This window comes from Apis dorsata, unplaced genomic scaffold, assembly GCF_000469605.1.
Source record: "Apis dorsata unplaced genomic scaffold, Apis dorsata 1.3 scaffold_207, whole genome shotgun sequence".
Taxonomy (NCBI): Eukaryota; Metazoa; Arthropoda; class Insecta; order Hymenoptera; family Apidae; genus Apis; species Apis dorsata.
In genome coordinates this window covers 542455-562582 of record NW_006263491.1, presented here as the reverse complement: position 1 = coordinate 562582, position 20128 = coordinate 542455, and the positions used below count along the sequence as shown (strand labels likewise).

At 26.4% G+C, this 20128-nt stretch overlaps 1 protein-coding gene across 2 annotated transcripts in view; it reads right to left on the bottom strand.

The window, feature by feature from the left end:
- Positions 1-1414: 1414 nt before the first annotated feature.
- Positions 1415-20128, bottom strand: part of LOC102675231 — a 34725-nt gene continuing 16011 nt past the window's right edge. Inside the window, exons 1-7 of one of the 2 annotated variants that reach the window (XM_006614998.2) lie at positions 12872-12895; positions 11422-11668; positions 9782-9981; positions 8600-8803; positions 6731-6958; positions 4097-4557; positions 1415-3373 (exon numbers count right to left, since the gene is read on the bottom strand). In XM_006614998.2, the coding sequence (XP_006615061.1) occupies positions 1586-3373; positions 4097-4557; positions 6731-6958; positions 8600-8803; positions 9782-9981; positions 11422-11573 (3033 nt within the window). In that variant the 5' untranslated portion in view covers positions 11574-11668; positions 12872-12895 and the 3' untranslated portion in view covers positions 1415-1585. Of the gene's footprint in view, positions 3374-4096; positions 4558-6730; positions 6959-8599; positions 8804-9781; positions 9982-11421; positions 11669-12871; positions 12896-20128 lie in introns of those variants that run through there. The other variant, XM_006614997.2, reaches the window with a different exon arrangement.

The following is a 20128-nucleotide window of genomic DNA, read 5'->3' as shown; positions in this document are numbered from 1 at the left end:
AGAGAGAGAGAGAGAGAGAGAGAGAGAGAGAGAGAGAGAGAGATAATATAAAAGTGTGAGAGGAAACGAGTAAAAGTAATATGAATCGGGATGAAAACCGAGAGGCGCATTTTTCTTCTTAAAGATGATTATTTATTTTAAGTAAAAACAGGTATATTATAGATACACATAGAAGTCCACTTAAAAATCATCTCTTCCATACTTTTTTGACTATAGTCCACGTGGACCATACGATCGATGTGGTTCATGTAGACAGCTAGCTGTACATATTATTACGAGGAGAAAATTAATAATAGTATTTCATCGAAAGTCGTTTCGCAATTTCAAAGAGGGAATAATTATCGGGTCATTATATACAAAGTGGGGATTTTTCGCTCTTATGATCGTCTGTTCGACGTATATAAATAAAAACATTGATGGGGGATAAAAATAATACAGATGACGATGATAATAAAAATTTTAACAACTAAGAATTAATAATAACGAATGTGAAGATAAAAAAAACAGATTTCAGCGAAGCTATATATATATATATATTATATATATATTATATTATATATATTGTAAAAAAATTCCTATATACAAAAATAAAGTTAAGGCTCCAATTTTTACCAAAATAACAATTTTTAAAGCATTCTTTGTAAAGCCATTAATTTCCAGCGAACGACATTACCACATTGCATGATACTGATAACATTAATTTCACAAAAAAGACCGGTTTATAATAAATCAAAAAAAGATCATAAGATCTAAATCTAGATTTTCATTGGAATTATACATCAATATGCTAGAAGTATGATGAAGAAATAAAAGTTCTGGTCAAATCATATTAAGATTAAATTTATATCAATCTATACCAATATTTTATAATTTCTGTATTTATTTTAACTTTTGATCTTTTTCTTTTTCTTGATATTTTTCTTTTTCTTCTTATATTTAGGAAAATATAAAAAGAACTTAAAATTCTGATCAATATATTAAACTATTATTCATATCATTATTATACTTTATAAGTATAAGTAATATTTTCATTAATATTATCTTAATATCTTTTAATATTTATTGTAATTATTTTATTCTGGATTTTATTTTGTGTTTAACAAAATATAAAGGAAACTTTATTCAAAACTTTAATCGAATCTTATTGATATTAAATTTTAATAATTTCAGTATTATATAAATGTAAAATTTTAAACAATTATCTAATAATATTATAATTCTGAAAATTTCTTTAAATTTAAAACTTATGATTGTGATTTATTATAGACTGGTCTTAACAACTGATTAACATTTGCAAATAACAAAAAAAAAGTCAATAACAAATTGGAAATTTGTTCTGAATGAAAAAATTATTCCCAACGATAATTTCACAATTTAAAAACATAAATTTCCAGTTATTCGCTGCTTGTTTTTCATAAAAAACGAGGCCTTCTCAAGTCTTCTCAAGGAATAAAATGAATGTATCTAGGATTCTAGAATCCTAGTAAATATAACAATCAATCAATGTCTACAAATAACGAAAGAAGTCAATAAGAAAACTTTCAACAACAGTTCCACAAATTCTCAAAAATGTAAACTTCCATTTTCAACGTTTCCTTTCCATAGGAAAATGAGGCCTTTTCAAATCTTCTTCAGGAATTAAAGGTATATATCTAGTTCTAGGATCTTTGTTCTTCTCATATGCATAAGGGAAAACCATACTTCTTCTCGTCAAATTTCCAACTTTATTATTTCTCGTATTCTTAGGCCTAGGAATCTTCTGAATATGAGAATACGTTGATTGCGAGGAAGTACTCGAAGAACTAGTTTCTGAGATATCATTCGAGCTCGTTGACGATAATTCCTTCACTTCTGGATTAGTCAGAGGTATATATTTCCTCTCATCTTTAGTGACAGCTTCAGAATTATTTCTAAACTCTTTTATAGTTGCAGCTTCCATTTGGCTAAATTCAACTTGTTTATCAGTGACTACGTGAGTCGAACTAATCTCGTTAGAAACGTTATTCAAAGATTCATTAATCTGAATTTCGTTTTTGATAGTAATAGGTACCCAATCATCCACCTTTGATCTCAAACTACTGTTTTCTGTCTGTGTGGACCAGTTATACCTCTCGTGTTCCCAATTCAGAGATCTAGAAACGTTTAAATCCTTTCTAGATGTAGATGGACTGCTCAAAGTGAATGGTTCTATTGGTACCCATTCGTTACTTTCCATAGCAGTACTTGAATTCACATCTTTCTCCGGATAAATCGCTTCTACAACTGCAGGTATCACCTGTGTAATATCAGAATGACTCTTAGTTTTCATTTCTTCCTTAAAGACAGTTTCAGTATTTCCATTCGTTTGATTATCTTGATTATATTTTATTGAAAAGTTCTGTTGACCGCTATTCGTAGTCAACTCAATAGAACCTTTATAATTCTCCGTGGCGATCTCGCCCAAAGGTGGAAAGTATTTGGGCTCCTCGTATCTAGATCCACTCACGAAACTAGGCGTATATTGAGAGATCAAAGGAAGAAGAGTCTGCCTGGCGTATCTTTCAGCCTGTGCCAATATACCAGCCAACCTCTCAGGCAAGAATTGTACAGTAAAGGCTCTAGAAGTTGATAAAGTCTCCTGTTGTATTTGATCCTGCTTTTCACGATTGTGCACTTCATTTCTGATATTTTGTCTCGCAGAACGTGGCCTCAGAATAGGTTCAGTGATTTCTGGGAATTTCAAAGACCTTCCTGTTTCCTTTTTATCCACTTGCAATACTGGTTCTCGAATCTCTGGAAGAAACTCTGTCGATGGTTCCACGGAGGGATGGGGAGATGAAGTCTTGGTGAAGAAGTTGGAACTAGAGAACCCTCTGCCTTTTTCAGAATCAGAGTTTTCCAAGGAATTCGAGTCACCATCGCTAGATATGTCTATTATGTTCCAAGGACTGTTGCTACGACGATTGCCTAGATCCTCAAAGTTGTTGGACTTGAAGTTCTCTTTACCTTCGATTATTCGTAGATTTTGATCCTTGGTAAAGGGGCCTACACCTTTTGATGAAGATAAAGATGCTGTGGTTCTTTCTTTGGACAATGTTTCTATCGAGTAACTGTCTTTTTGCTCGTAATTTTGCTCTTTGGTGAATGGACCTATACCACCTTGCTTGTCTTGCACTAAACGTTCTAGAGTTGGTGAAGTTGAATTATCTGATTCACTGGGAACATTGCATTCTCCAGAGAATAAGGGAAGATAGATAGGTTTGCCGGATTCTAAGCTCAAGCCTTTTCTGCAGACGGAAAGAGTTTTCCCGAAGCTGTCGATTATGGCTACTTTGTCGATGCTCCAGGACACCAAGCCTGAAGAGATCCAACCACTATATGCCGTGTATTTGATCTGTAATATAAGAAAAAGGATATTTCTTTTTCAGATTCGCTTTCAGATTTTAGAATTAATCTCAGAAATATTTGATTATTATTGAATATTGAATTTCATATATTTCACAAATAATTACATATTAATATAAAAACTTTATATTAATTTTTAACATTGTTTAATTTATTTTAAAAAGATATTAGTTATTAGATAGTGAAAAATTATCCATAGCATTATTTTCTTAAAAATTAATTCTATACATTATTTAATTCTTATTTTATATTATCATGAAAACAAAATAAGAAATAAAAAATCAAATACTTCTGAGATTAGTATTGAAGATAATGTTTGTAAAGCTTGCATCTTTATTATTATATTAAAATTAAAATCTAATGTTAATTCATCATCAAAAAATGTTAAATCTTTACTTTTTAAAATTGTTGATCATTTAAAACAGCATCAGATAAAAAGAAATCTATTATAGAGTAATGTATGGAACTGGATTCAGATCAGATTTAAAGAATAAAAGAATAAAAAATATATTACACATATATCAGATCATATATTATAATATTATAATACTTAAATTTGATTAATGAAAAATTTTTTCTATTTTTCTAAAATTAAATAAAAAAAATTATACAATGTATTATAAGAAATGATAAACTCAAAAATATTAGTACAAATCAAAGCTCTAGAGAATCCAATAATGTTTTAGATCAAACATTGCCATCCATAGCTTACTTCAATAGCTTCCACATCAGAGATTGCAGGATGCGGAACGACAATCTTCTGAAGCACGGATCCAACCATAAGTTCTTCATCCTTCTTAGTCATCGCGAACGTGTCATTAAAAGATCCATCTCCAACCAATGTCACTTGCAATTTGCCATAACTCCTAGTAGGTCTTTCGCTGTGACTGTTGTACACCTTCACCTGGTACTGGTGAGCACAAAATGGTTCCTCATCTCTGGTTACCAGATAAAGTTGACCTCTAGCAGGTGACTCGTTGCTGTAATAACCCATATCGCCACAGGATCTGCCATTGCCATTCGCTCCGCAAGGGAAACACTCGCCTCGAAGAAGACCATCGTACCCGTTGTCGCAAGAAAACGCTGGAAACCGACACTTGGGACTGACGGAATCGGTGAATAATTTATAGGCTCGTCGATGGTTGCACAAAGATCTACCTTCGACTGCGCTTGCTGCAATATGAACGTTGAATTTAGTGGATGATGATAAGGGTATGTATTGAAAATTGGATTGATGAGAGAATTTGTGTTTAATTATAATTTTTATTCTGTTAATAGATGATGAAAATATTTATTGAAAGTTAATTGGATGAACGAGAGAATTCTTTATATTTTGAATTGAATTTTATATACATTATATATATTATACAAATATTGTATTAATAGTAATATATATTAATATCAGGATCAAAACATTTTTTATGAATGAGATACAAAAAAATTGTTTATATTTTGTTTTATGATGCATATTTAATTGCTATGATAATAGGTTAGTTTCAAGAAGTAACAAAATATTTTTCTTTTTATATTTGTAAAAGAAAATTTAATAATTTAAATATTTAAAAAATAAAAAAGTAGAAATGGTAAATAATTAAAGAAGTAGATAAATTCATAAGTATATTTGATTATTGTATCAATAGTTAATAGGTATTGGACATTAGTAGTTAATGATTATATGATTAGTATCGCGAAACTATTGAGCATCATCAAAGATTTTATAAAATATAATAGAATAAATTTTTCGTTGCTGTTCGTTGCTATTGTATCATATTATTATTATATTTAAACATTATTATACTAGTTTTCATCTTTATTATATATTATATTATATTATCATATTGCATTCTTATTATATTTAGATTAAATAAAATAATATATAAAAATTTTATTTATATATTTTCTTTATGCAATTTCTTTTTTGGAATAATATTAATTATACTGAAGCATATTAGACTTTCAATTTTAGAAATTGATGAGAATAATTAATAAATAGACGAAAAATGCAATAATACTAGTGCTATAATTTACTTGAAATAAAATAATAAGTCCATCAAGCAAATTTTTGTAATCCTTATTAAAAAAATATTATATCTATGATATTAAAGTAAAATATCTCATCCACATTTATAAAAAATAATGTTATAACTATATCACTATTGATAATAATATTACAGATTATATCACTGATGGATAATTTTATATAATTGGAATGACATGTAAATTCGAATGATTGGGGCAACGATGTCTTCATTATAATAATTGAGATGATACAACAATATTTTAATGATTCCTATTATTTTGTTTTGTTGCTTATTGAATCATAATAAGAATAATACTCATAGATCAAAACATCGCAAAACTGGTCAGGATTTTTATGAATGTTCAAAGTATCTTTAGGCGATATTTCACAATACAGGCAGTGTGACCCACTTTCTTAAGGACAAAGAATTTGATCCATGTTGCGGAGAAGGTAATACTATCCTGAATGATGGATGAAAAAGATCATAGAGTACTTTCTAATCTTTGATTTATTATTACTTCTCATTAGATTTTATCGATCACTTGTAATACAAACAAATTGATGAACAAAAGAGTATAAATAATGAATGTCATTATGTATCGTTAACTTATGAAAGTTTTAAAATTTATATTTTCGTTTTCTTTCAGAATGAAAAATGAACTTGATGCTATATGTTGACATATATGTTGAATGCAATCATATATTTAATACAATTCACTATTGAATTTGTTTTATATTTTATATAGATATCATTATAAGATGATACAATTTTAAAAAGAACATATAACAATTAATTTGCAACAAAGTATAAAACAAAAAACAATTTATAATATATAAATGTATAAATGTATTCAAGAAAAAAGTTTTTACATAATAAAAAGTATTATATAGTAAAGTTACATAAAAAAAATATTATATGATAAAATTTTATGTAATGAAAATAATACATAAAAGAAAAATGTATGTGTCGAGAAAAATAAAAAAAAAATATTTTATTAAAATTGAAAAATAAAACATGGAAACAAAATCATGCAAATATAAATGAATAATATGTTGAATAATCATATAATTATAAACAAAATATATTTGATTTTTTAAAATAATTTCTGTTATTTAGATGCAAATTCTAAATAATATTTCATTGATTTACATCCATATTTATATGTATATTTATTTTTTGTAAATTTTTTTATTTTTTTATTTTTTATTATATATATATTATTAGGATTTTTATATATATCATTATAATTCATATAATATAATTCATTATAACATCATTATATATTTTGTCATAAATAAAGATTATATGATTCAGAAAATACTTACACCAGATAATGTCAGAAACGGCGCCAAGAAATAGATTCGAGCACCCAGTTTGCATTCTGCCACCATTAGGATAGAAATCTACATCACCCATAGGCTGCCAAGAACCCAAACCACCGAGCAACAGTTGTTCACCGTTGCTGTGTATAACGTCAACGAAATTCGCATCTGTTTTATCGAGTCTAGCTCTTGGATCTTGGGATTCGAATAATGGCCCTGCTGGATCTAATCCTGTGAATATTGAAATTTATAAACTCTTTGAACATTGAATATAATATGTAACAAATTTAAAATTATACTATTGACTCAAAATTTTACTAAAATATATCAATATTAATATATATTTATATAAAATTTTATAACTCATAAGTTAAAGTAATAAAATATAAAAGTAAAGTATAAAATAATTCATAAGTTATAATATATGATATAATATATAATAATGTAAGTTTAATAATATATCATTATAAATATATATTGATAATAAGTAATAATTTTATTTTCATAAAGATCATAAATGTCAAATAATTTTAATTAATATAAAATATAATAAGTTTAAAAAGGAATTCTATAAATTATATATTATGACTTTAATTATGATTAAAACTACTAATAATCATTAGTTGTAAATTATTATATAAGAAGATTCACAAGCATAAAATTAAACAGGCACTTTCACATTTTCTTTGAAAAATATTACATTTTAAATAAATATTTCATGATCTAATCTTTTCTTTTGTATTTTTATTATCTGAAATTATTCATGCCACTTATTTTATATTTTATAAAAATAAAAAAAAATACAAAAAAAATTAAACTAAAATCTATCTTGAAATTTTCTTTTAAATTTTAAATTAAAGAGATTATCTTATATATTAAATCTATATATTAAATTAAATCATTAAAGTTTCAAAATTATACAACAATTCCAGTCATTTGTATTAAATCGTTATTTATTCAATTCAAAATAAATAAAATAAGCGAAAGTTCAAGATCTCTAAATGTGTAAATGAAAAGTTATAGAAAAAAAAAAAAAAAAATAACATACTCGAAAAAAAAAATTGAAAGATAATTTCTTTCGTGTTCAAATAGCAGAACGGAATAAAAAAATTTCGAGTTGTTGACGTGTGAAGAAAATATGATCAATATTATAGACAAAAAATTTAATATTTTTATAAAAGTCCTCGTTACAGTTTCTGGTGAACGGTTATTCCATTTAAATATCGATCAAAGGGTTGCACAATATTTCGTGGTTTACTTTCTCATTTTCCATGCCCAAGATGGATTCTTTCTTACGATTTTCATTTAAATAATGAATCGTTGCAAAACTTGTATGAATTAACGAATCCATGAGAACACGAGTACAATAATCGATCGATCCAATTTATTGTAATGGTATATACATAGGTATGTGGTAAGAATGATTTCTGAAATCGTAAACTTCGTTCAAGGTGGACAGGTGTGAGAGAATGCGGGGAAAAAGTTTAATCGATTCAGAGATTAAATGAGGAAATCGTAAGTGCCTTTTTTGCTTAATTGGAAACTTGGTAATAAAAAGTTGGACGGTTTGAAAATTTTTCGAGAAAATTTTAAATTTGAAACATAATCTAAATTACTTATTTGCAATTGAACGCATTTATTTATCGCTTCACGAAATAATTTATTGCCCAAGAACGAATTTTTCCAATCATTATTTTCTTCACCTTTCATTTTATTCATTTTTCATTTCAAATGGAAGAATCATGATTCACGAAGAACAGCAAAAATACGTATTGCACAATTATATTTTTTCGAATAAATAGAGAGCAAAGAAACTTATTAACGAGTTATAAATAATTATACGAAATGTTGCGTAATTACAGGTCTTAATACCTGTGATCCTGGATACGTTGCCCAATTCGGCTCCAGCGAATCCAGCAACGTGAGCACCAAGGCTGAAACCGATCAGATGAACCTTCTCCAAAGGCACGTTCAAGCTTTTTACTAATTTGGCTAATTGTCGACCAACTAAACGAGTATTGGCTGCCGCCCTTACGTAATTAGGGACTGCGCTTCCTGGACCCCAATCGACGCATACTGGAAAAAAAGAATAGAATTTCTTAAATTTAGAATGCTTTCTTTTTGTAAGAAATATTTATTTTTGAATTGAAATTTTAACAAATGTCAAATTCTGAAATTCTTTTAACTTATTGATTTGTACTTCTTAATAATTGTCAAAATATACATGATATATATTATTTATTTTTTAAATGAAATTTAGAAAGTTATATGTTTTGTACAAATTTAGTAGCAGATAATTTATTTTCTAATGAGAATATGAATATGAAAATCTGAAAAATAAATCTGAATTTCAATTATACATTACAAAGTACTAGATGAAATATTTTAAGTAAAAAGGATAATGTAAATTTATTAACTTTGAAAAAATTAAATTTATCTTTTTACTTTATTTTTTTTTATCTAGAGTGAGAGTAAATATTACACATATTACACACTTCTATAAGTAATGAAATGGAAATAATAAAAATATTAAGATAAAAAGAGAAATATAATTAATTTGAATATTTTGAAGACTAATTATATATATTTAAAGATTGGAGAAAAATCTAGAAGAATCAATAATTGTATGGTCTAATCTTCTTCTTTATAGAATTTAAAACTGTTGATTGCTATAATTTATTCAAATTTCAAAATTTCGAGTCATGTTTAATGAAGATCAAAGTACAATGTTAAATTGTCAGAATAAAATTATTTTCTCGAGGTCCTTCGAAATACAAAAAGCTTTTTAACAAAAAATACATTCTGACAATTCTTATATCTTATTCTTGTACAAAAAGTATAAATAAAAATGATTTATTTTTTAATAATAATTCAACAAAAACTAGACTTTATCTATTTCTCGTAATATTTAATTCTTACTTACAATAGGAAAGTATTTCTAAAGTTATTAAAGAGAATTGAAACGATTTTTTTAATGATAAAGAATTTTGATTATAATTTTTTTAAAAAAATACTTTATAAAAGAAAAGAAAAAAATATATAAAAAATCATTACCTATATTACATTCGTGCACCGTCATCAGGGCAGACCTCATCTCGTAAACCCATACATGGTCACAGCTGGACCCAAATCCGTGTACGATTACTTTGGTGGGTAAATCAGGATCTATGGCACGGTGTGCATTATCGTTTATATCATCGGCAGGAACCTCCATCGGAATCGACCTCGCTTTCCTGCTACCGTACACCAGAAATCTGCAAAGAATAGAAATATTTTTCAATTTAAATGATTCATTGAATAAAATTCATAGATTTTCAATTTAAATTTATATATTATAATGCCTGGATAACTGGAAAGTTATAATTAAACTAATTATACAAATGTTCTGAGAATGATAGCTTCTTTTTTTTTATCAAATATATTTAAACTTCAAAAATTGAAATTTACAGACTACATTAACTAGATATAATTAATAAATATTGGATTTTTTTTATATAATATTCTTTGATTATTGTACAAGTAAATAAATAAAAATATTCTGAGAATATTGTGAGTAAATACTATGAATGCTATTTTCAAATATTAGCTATACAATAAAATTAACAATTCTATTTACTGATGATCTGTTATTTGTATTTTTTTTTATAATATGACATAAAAATGCTGTTAAAGGTCATGTAATTAGGTCATTAAGTTTTAATATGGTTTTTTATCATGTATTAATTCTAACATGCAATGATAGAATTTTAAAAAACTCATTAATAACTGGTTTATTCTATAAATAGAATATAATCATATAAATATAATTTATTAATAAATATTTGCATAAAGATTAATTTGTACAACTTGATCAAAGCATATTCTCATGAAAGGAAAAAGAAAATGCTAAAACATGTATTAAAATATTTTGATTGAATATTTCTTAATTGTATTTTTGTCATACATATATAGATGATCTCTAATCTAGAGATCAAAATAAATATAGAAGTTGGTATACAAAAATTTTAATTGAATTATACCATATTTTATTTCTGTCTCTTTATCTAACACAAACTTCAATTGCTTATACTTATAAAGAAAACTTTTATTATATCAACTTTTGTGTTTATTTTAAAATGGATCCTTCAAAAATATATCAGAAATATATTAACGTTGTATAAATATAACTATATCATTTATCATGCTGTTTAAGAAAAACATAAGCATTAAGAAGCATCTTTGTAAAATCAAAAAGTAAAAATTAACTTTTAATCTTTGATTAATAATTACGAATTTTTTTTTTAATTCTTATAGTTACACAATAATAAAACAATACGTTACAAACTTAATAATGTGACTTGATAAAACAAAAGTAATATTGGAATAAAATGAAAATAAATGGAATTCATAAAATATTTGCAATCTCATGCAATTTTCAATTTTAACAAATTACGAAATTATGAAGATAAATGATAAACAACTTTTTACTATCATTCAATAATTCAATCACAAACTGTAATTTATATATATATAAATATGTAAGATAATTATTTATTATTTTTCTCAAATTTTCATAAAATTTTTTAGATAAATTTGTATAGATATACGAGTTGAAAATCGTTGATAAAAGTAAATGAAAATTCTCAAATCTCATTCAATCATTCTATACGTATGAATCAAATTGTACTTTTGTACTTTTTCTTATCGCCATATACCTAGTGCCGACATCTTTGGGTGGAGAGGGTAACATTTCCAGATAACTGAAGGGCCCCGTGTCCTCGAAACAGCCAACATCTTCGTAGCAGACCTTCGATACCTCTCTCCTGGTCCTGTGATGCAATTTCTTGTGCAAAGTCCATTGTCTCATTGATTCGACGACCGCTCGAAATATTTCGGCATCGTTTTTCTCGTCCGCGGATTCGTCGAGAGGCGTCGGCCATTCTTGTGCAACCGCCGGATCTCCTGCAAAAGATCGTTTCGATTATTTTTTTAATTTGATCTTTGAATAACTTTTAATATCACAAAATTATTTACTAGTATAGTATATTGATTTATGCATTTCTTCAGAGCAAATAGTTATCGTATTTACTCTGATTTAATCTGCTTTTATAATGACGATTTATATTGCAAGTGAATATTATTAAAATAATTGTTAAAAAGAAATAAAATGAAGATATAATGTATGTTAATGAAAGTCTAAATACATATTGTGAAAATTTGAAATTACTATTATTGGTTTTAAAAATACGTATGCATTTTAAATTTAAATCTTTCTTCAATCGTTGAAATATCTTTCTTGCAAATCAAACAAAAAATTTATAATCCATTAACAAGATTGCATCAATGCGTCAATATTTCATTTGTAATTTTTTTTTCTTTTTTAACAATATGTCGTAATTGTGAAAGGGAATATGTTTAATATTCTTTAAATTCCTTTCAGCTAGAATTAACATGTAAAAATTTACATTTTAAAAATTTTCAAAAATATAAATTACTAAACTTAAATTATAAAAACATTTTTTATGCAATTTTAGAATTATACTTTCTTCTTTTATACTATTTAATCTTTTTCTAATAATAAAAACTGTTATTTATATAAAGTCTCCAATGTATATACATATTTAATAAAATTCCATCTAATGATAAATTTAATATTATACTTTTCTTGAGTATTTAATTTTGCTTCAAGTTTTTTTTTTTTTTTTTTTAATTAATCAAGAACATGTACAGAATAATTCCTTGGTAAATCAATTCCAGAGATAAAAATTAACATAAATTGCTTATAATTTAATAAAAGCTTTGACCGATATTTATACATATATATAATGAAGTTAAATGAAACGAAATGAAGTTCTCTTCATTTAACTTTTGCAAATATTTATATCTTTATGCAAAATTTAATTTAATTAAAAATATCCAAAAATGCACATGGCGTAAAAAATAACGACTTTTATCTCGCACATCTCTTGACATTACTGTTAATAAATAAACTCAATTCAGAGAACCGTTAATTTAAATCGAACTCTGCATCTGAACCAGTTTATCGAATTTTATCTTCGTTTGTTGCTCAATCGAGCTAACAAAACCTCAAATTGTTCGGAACGAGATCTGTGTTGTCTTGAGACGTGGTTGCATGCATCGCAGGCCGGATTGATTCGTGCAAACCTTTGTAACGGTTTCTTTGGCTCGTTGCACTGTTATTAGCATGACGCCTGAATAACAATCTCCTGGAACGCGAATCAATGATTTTTTTTTTTATTTTTCTTGGACAAACCTGTTTCCTTTTTCTCACGGTGTCTCAATGTGCGATCGAGATTCACGAACCAGAAATTTAACGATCCAAAGTGGGTCAATAGAGTCATCCTTGTATAAACGTTATTCGAATCGAGCAACAAGAGTTAGATTTTAAATCAAATATTTAACTGAAGATGTGTAAATATTTTGTATAATATTTTTACTTTGTGAAATGATATATAATATATTAATATATTAAATTATTTGTATTATTAATTTTGTTTACATGAAGTAAATATTATCAATTGAATAAATAATTATTAATATTAATAAATTAGCATTTATTTATTTTAAAAATAATTTACAGGTAAATAGTATTTTACTCTTCTATAGATATGATATTTAAAAGTTTTCATTTTCTATATTCAATAATTTATTATTTAATTTTTATTTAAAGTGATTGAATTTATTTATAAATTATTGTGTCAAAAATTAATACAATTAATACATACTTTATATAAGACATGTTTAACACAAATGTAATTCAAGAAAAATATAATGACTTTCCATTCCAATTCTTAAAGATTTTGTTTGCAAAAAGATTTAAACATAATAATTAATTATGAACTTTGAAAATTTCCAATGATTAGATCAATGATCTATAAACTTTAGTAGATAGAGAAAGATGAACAATATTATATAAAATCATTACAATAACTTTCTAATTATGATTCTCTAAAAAGATTAAAAATTATTTGCATGATAAAAATCCAATTAAAAGTTTAGTAATAAGAAAGTTATTTATCTAAGATTGCTATTAAAAATAAATCGAGATGACACATACAACGAAATATTAACATACTATTTATCTATCTTCATCAATTCTTAGAAATAAAATCTCAGAATAATAAAATAAACTATAAAAAAGTAAAATAATAAAATAAACTATAAATTTCTAAATTAATTTATTTTTTCTCTTTCTCCCAAGTCAAATTTACCCAGATAACCTAACCTATCTTATCTTAATCTAATCTAATTTAATCTAACCAAACTTAAAACATCCAAATTCGATCCTAATTATTTATTCATTTGACACACATTTCTTCTCTTTCGATTCTTTTCAACTCAAATTTCACGAAAAATCAGAGATTTTATCGCAAATACACTAAAAATGCCACTACCACATACCATTTACTTATTTAGCACTGACTCACATTTGTTTCCTTTCTCAAATTCGTAAAAAACACTAACGAATCGATCATTTTCAAAGTAACTTCACTTTTGTTTTTATTACAACTAAATTGAAGATTTGATTCGAAGAAGCACGGCCACCTCGATTGAAACTTGTCCATCGAGCTATCGCAATCTCCAATATTCGTGAGAAGGGAAAGTTTAGGTCTAGGTGATCGATAAATCGATCTCTACCTGTCGGCCTACGAACATTAGAAAATTGCGGAAGATTTATCAACCAATCTCTTCTGCAAGACGTGCAGAAAGTGCAATTAGACTCGCATTTAGTACCAAGATCAAACAGATTTTATTTTATATTCTTTTGCTTGCTGGAATGTTTCCAATTAAATGTGCATTGAAGATCAAAGATTACTGTTTTTGGCATTACATTAATTGTTGCGTGTTTGCAAGTTAATTTTCTACAATTTTCGCAATTAAGTCAAAGAATTATATGTAATTTTCTACGAAGAATGTAATATTTTAATAATTCTCACGATTTTGAAAGTCAGATTTTTTTTTTTTAACTTATCGATACTTTATATCAGTATTTTCTAAAAAATTAATTAATTTTTTGGCATTAAGTGATCTAATTGCGTACTTGTAATTTCCTATCAATTTAAAATTTAAAATTCTCCAAGCAGATATATTATATCTTACACGAAATGAAAATTTTATGATTTGAATTGTAGGATTTTAATGATTGAATGAGTAATATTTAATAAAGATATATGCCATCTTGTTATCTATTTTCTTTTAAAAAAAAAAAAGAAAATTAATATTTACGTATGTCTTAATAAAAATCATAACCCGTATACTTTTGCTGATGAAATATACAAGTTACAACATTTACAATGTTGCAAATATTATTAACATAATTATCGAGAAAAAGAAATTTTTAAAACAAAAATTTTTATTCGTGATAAAAAAAATTTGAAATTATTTCAATTGAAAATACAGAATATACTTCGTAGTTCGATTCATGGAACGTGCTAACCTCGTCTTAGAATTAATCTAGGCTCACCTGTCATTCGAGGATTACAGGTCGAGAAGTCGCCAATCAGGATTGCGACTGTCTCCTGAACTTACGACCTAGATTCGTGTGTAAAAAAAAAACAAGGCAAGGGATCAAGCGTTACATCTGGAAGAATAAGCATCTCGAGAAACGAGTTCTTGGGCAACGGTTCCTCGATGGCTTGGGAACCCATAAAATAGGAACAATGAAACGACGCGCCATCTCTGGAATATAATTGGAACATCTCGATGAGATAATCCTTTAATGCCATATTTGATCGCCATACGTTTCATGCTTTTCGTGCAAATGTTCCACTTCTCATTAAAACTAAAAAAAAAATCGTCTATTCTTTGATCTCGTGTGATTTGAATTGGATTTTGTATCAAAGGACAGCTCATCATGAAAAAATGATTAGAAATTGTGAAATTATTAATGGATTGAAGCAATCTTGACAGGTTAAAGAATTGTAAATTCACGATTAGTTCGATATGATCATATAAAAAAATTGAAGAATTTATGGTTATAAAATTTTTATCAATTCTGCATAGTCGTTATTTCTTGATTTATAACTATATAGCAAAATTCCTGTTTGTCCAGAATATCATATTTTGCTTCTTACAACAGAATGATGTTTTGTGAGTAATTTATGAATGACTTATTGACAAATACATGTAGCATAATATAGAATCTAAGAACATTAATCACGTTGCTTCTAATTATGATAAGTTGATACAGTTTTTATTCGAATTAAAAATAATAAAATCTAACCTTTAAACTATTAATGTTTCTTTTTTATTGTTCATTAAACGATTATCTAAAATGAATTTAACTTTTATAAATAATTCATGACACGATGAATGAATAAAATGGAATAAACTAATGAAACCTAACCTAACCTAATCTATAATTCATTAATTTTTAGTATATATAAAAATGTGTTTAATTATTACAATCATCTCCGTTATAATAAAACGTATTTATAACCTAAAATTTTTGACAAAAATTTTTTCTTAAAATATCTTTAAAACTAAAACCAAACACATATAATAAAACATATATGATAAAAACTCATTCAAATGATTTCAAATATATATATATATACAAATCGATGAGTTTAATAATTATTCCAAATAATTGTTTGTCGAAATATATACTTGAAATATATAATAAAAACTCATTCAATGCAATTTCAAGCATATATACATATATTTAAATCGACGAGTAATAATTGTTTATACATATTATTTATATGTTTGAAATAATGAAAGGAACAAAGGTAGATAAAAGTAAAAGAAAGAAAATCGGGCGAAGAAAGTTGCTCGGTATCAGTGGCGGTGGGTCAGAAGATAAGAAAGAGAAACTCTTTTTATTCGGCCGGCCGATTATCTCGTTAGAGATCGGGAAACGAGGCGGAGGCGGAGGCGGGACGCCTGCGATAGGGCAACCGTCACGGATGAACCGACCAGACCAGTCTGAGCTGGGGAGAAATTCGGAAAAAGAAAGCCAAGAAGCCAAGAGGAATCGGTCGTTAATGGTCACCTAGACCGGAGAGCGGCTCGAGTTGCTCGAGTTTTTTGCCCGTGGAGCGAGCGGTTGTGCAAAAAATACCGCGGTCTCGAGCGAGGGATAGGAAAAGGGAAATCAAGACCGTTTGACTCGAGTTGCCTGCTCGATCCCGGCCACCTCGTTTGCGATACTTTGAGATTTGGTCCACGATTTGAAGCAGGTGTATAACGTGTATCATATATTCTTTGGATTGGATTGAAATAAAAAAAAAAAAATTGGTATATAAAAATATCGATCGAGGCTTGTTTTTATTATATAAATATGAGAAGATCTAGTTTACGATAGACTGTTTTTTGACTTTTAAAGAGTATGATATACGAATATTTGTCATTTTTAATAATTGAAAAAAATGAAAATTTAAAATCAATTTTATTTGATTTTGTAGTGTTAATGGTTTGTAAATCATGGATTAAAAATGGATGATTCCATTGAAGAGGGGATAATGAAAATAAAGTGTCATCCATTTGAAATTTTTAATTTTATCAGAATTAATATTTGTTCATTTTCAATTGTGTTACAATGCATTTTTCAAAAATAATTTTTCCATACAAATTGTTTGTTAGTAAAATTTGCATTAAAATAGAATAAAGGAAAGAGGATGAATGAACAAAAAAAAAAAAATAGAATTAAACATGAATGACTTTCTAAGAGTGATTATCTAATATCTAATCCAGCATGAAGGCTATGTCAAGGTTCCTATATAGAAATGAATAACAACACCTTGCATCGCATCTGATCGTTCTACGCATCCTCAATGACGCACGTGTCGCCTCGATAACGAATCAAAAAAATAAAACCAACAATGTCGAACGGATATTCAAAGCGATAATTTTTTGGTTTTTTAATGATTTCGTCATCGATTATCGCGAAATCGAGAAATTCTTCCTTCTGGAAATTACATCATCATAGTGAAACAATGTTTGGCTGACAAACAACGATTGTATCTATTGAAACACGCTATTAAACACGTTTCGTCGAATTTCTTTTTAGAGAAGTAAAAAAGTATAGAGTTAATAATTATCTTCGTTATTGACTTTTTGAAGATTTCCTTTTCAAATGCCATTTGTCTATAAAAATTTGTATATTAATATACTATAAAGAAGTTATAGTTTTTATCCTTAAAAGCTATTATCAGAAAGCTATTATCAGAAAATTATACTAAAAGAAAATGGAATATGTGAAATGAAATTTATGAGTGAAATTTTATTGAGTCTTTAATAAAAATTAATAGAAGCTATACGACTATTAATTTAATACTTCATTATGTTTTATTTATCTACTTGTACATTTCTTTGATTATTTATTACTTTTACTTCTTTATTTTTTTAAATGTTTAAATTATTTTGATAAAAAAATATGTATTTCATTAATTTTTAATATAAATTAAAGTAATGTTTGAAACTTATAATTAAGTATTAAAAATGCCATTTTACTCTCATTCTTAACAATGATATTAAATTTAATTATACATTTTAAATAGGTAAATAAATCAGTTGTCTTTTTTCAGTTATTGAATAATCAATTTTTAAAAAATTAGAAAAAAAAAATATAAAATTGAAAAATTAAATTGTTAATTAAAATTAAATTAAATTGTATTTTTAAAATTTAATCCTAATATTTGATTTTAAAGTCATATATTTGTATCTTTCAAATCTTATTCTTATTTTTCTGCTAAAATTTAAAGTATTATAGTAACATCTTATTTTCATACTATTCTTTTGTAATCAATTTTATAATGACTTTCTCTTTCTCATATCAGAATATTTTATTCATCACTATTATTAATAAAATTTATTTAAGATTTATTTAATTAAAATAGTTTTCATTATTCATAATTATTATTAAATATTGTTCATTTATTTAGAATCCGTGTTTATAATAATATTCTCACAATGAAAGTAATAATACTTATTGAAGAAAATTTTGTTGAAAAATAAATTGGGTCATAGTTTATTTTCAATCATTTATTATTTATTATTATTGTTATCGAATATTTATTCATTTAAAATCTGCTTTAATAGAAACTTCTATTTCTCGCATCACGTCATTTATGGAGCAAAACCCATCAATTGCACACCCATTAAAGTCGTTACATCGGTGCGTGTATTCTGCAAGACAGGCTGGAAACGATTAAATTACACCTAATCATTTAATGAAATGGAAAACGTCAGAGAAAATGCATCTTTATCGCGCGAGCTCCACTTTCTGACAGACTTCCTTAAAAATTATCATTGATACAACGGCAACGATTTATGTAATTCACAGGAAATGTCTGTCTTTTGTTACGAAATAGAAGCAGCAATATCGACCTGAAAATGGCTAAAATCGAATTCTAACTCGTTCTTCTTTTACCCAACTTTTGTTCACCATTCAGATAAAAATCGAACTTGTTCTTGTTTATCTTATAACACGATTTCTTGAAAATTGTGGAAAAATTATCGATTCATTATGAAAGTCCAAATTGTTGTAGAAAACATGTCTTTTTTTTTTCCATATTATTGGAAAGAAAGATTTTCTAGCAATCCATCATGAGATACGAGTAATCTTCATTAGGATTAATAGGTTCTATATGCAATTAGAGAATGACGAAGCTGTAAACTGTTTTCGATTTATAGAAAAAAAAAAAAAAATTATTTCTTTTAGTCTCTTTTAATCTTCTTTAATCTTCCATGATTTCCTTTCTTAAAAACTCTTCAGTTTTTTACAATCTATTTTCTTCTGTAAATCTTTCTTTGGTATTTCTTCTTATGTATTTAATTTTTCTTTTTTTTCAGTTTTGTGCTTTTTGTATTCTTCTTGAACGTTCTATTCATTTCTTTCTATTTATTTTTCAGACTTTCTTCAACTTTCTTCAATTTTTTATACGCATCTATACAACCGTGAATAATACTACAATCGATCGAAATCGACACGTAAATCGCATACGTAATCGATCTACAATGGACGATTCCTTGGGATTCGAACACGATCGAAGCTTTCGAAATCGGTTTGGAAAATTGCCTCACCTTCAATGACCGTATAGGAACACCTCTATGTGCATTTACGGTTACGTATACGTTCACAATGTTGCAATCCTTTGAATTAATAATTCAACTACGACGATCATAGACTTTTATTCGAGAGGAAAGTCAATAATAACTTTGAGATTTTAACTTTGAGATTTATTTAAAGGAGACGTAAAAAAATGAATAAACGAATATAATTCAATTTTAAATCCTTGGAAATTGATAATGCGTATCTGATATTTTTCTTTAATTTTGTTAAATTGATCATTTTTCTTTGACAGTATAATTTTTAGAATTTTTTCTTTAGATTTGCAAAACTTGCTTTATCTTAAATTTTTTTTTCATATAAAATCTTTTCATAATAAAATTTCTATT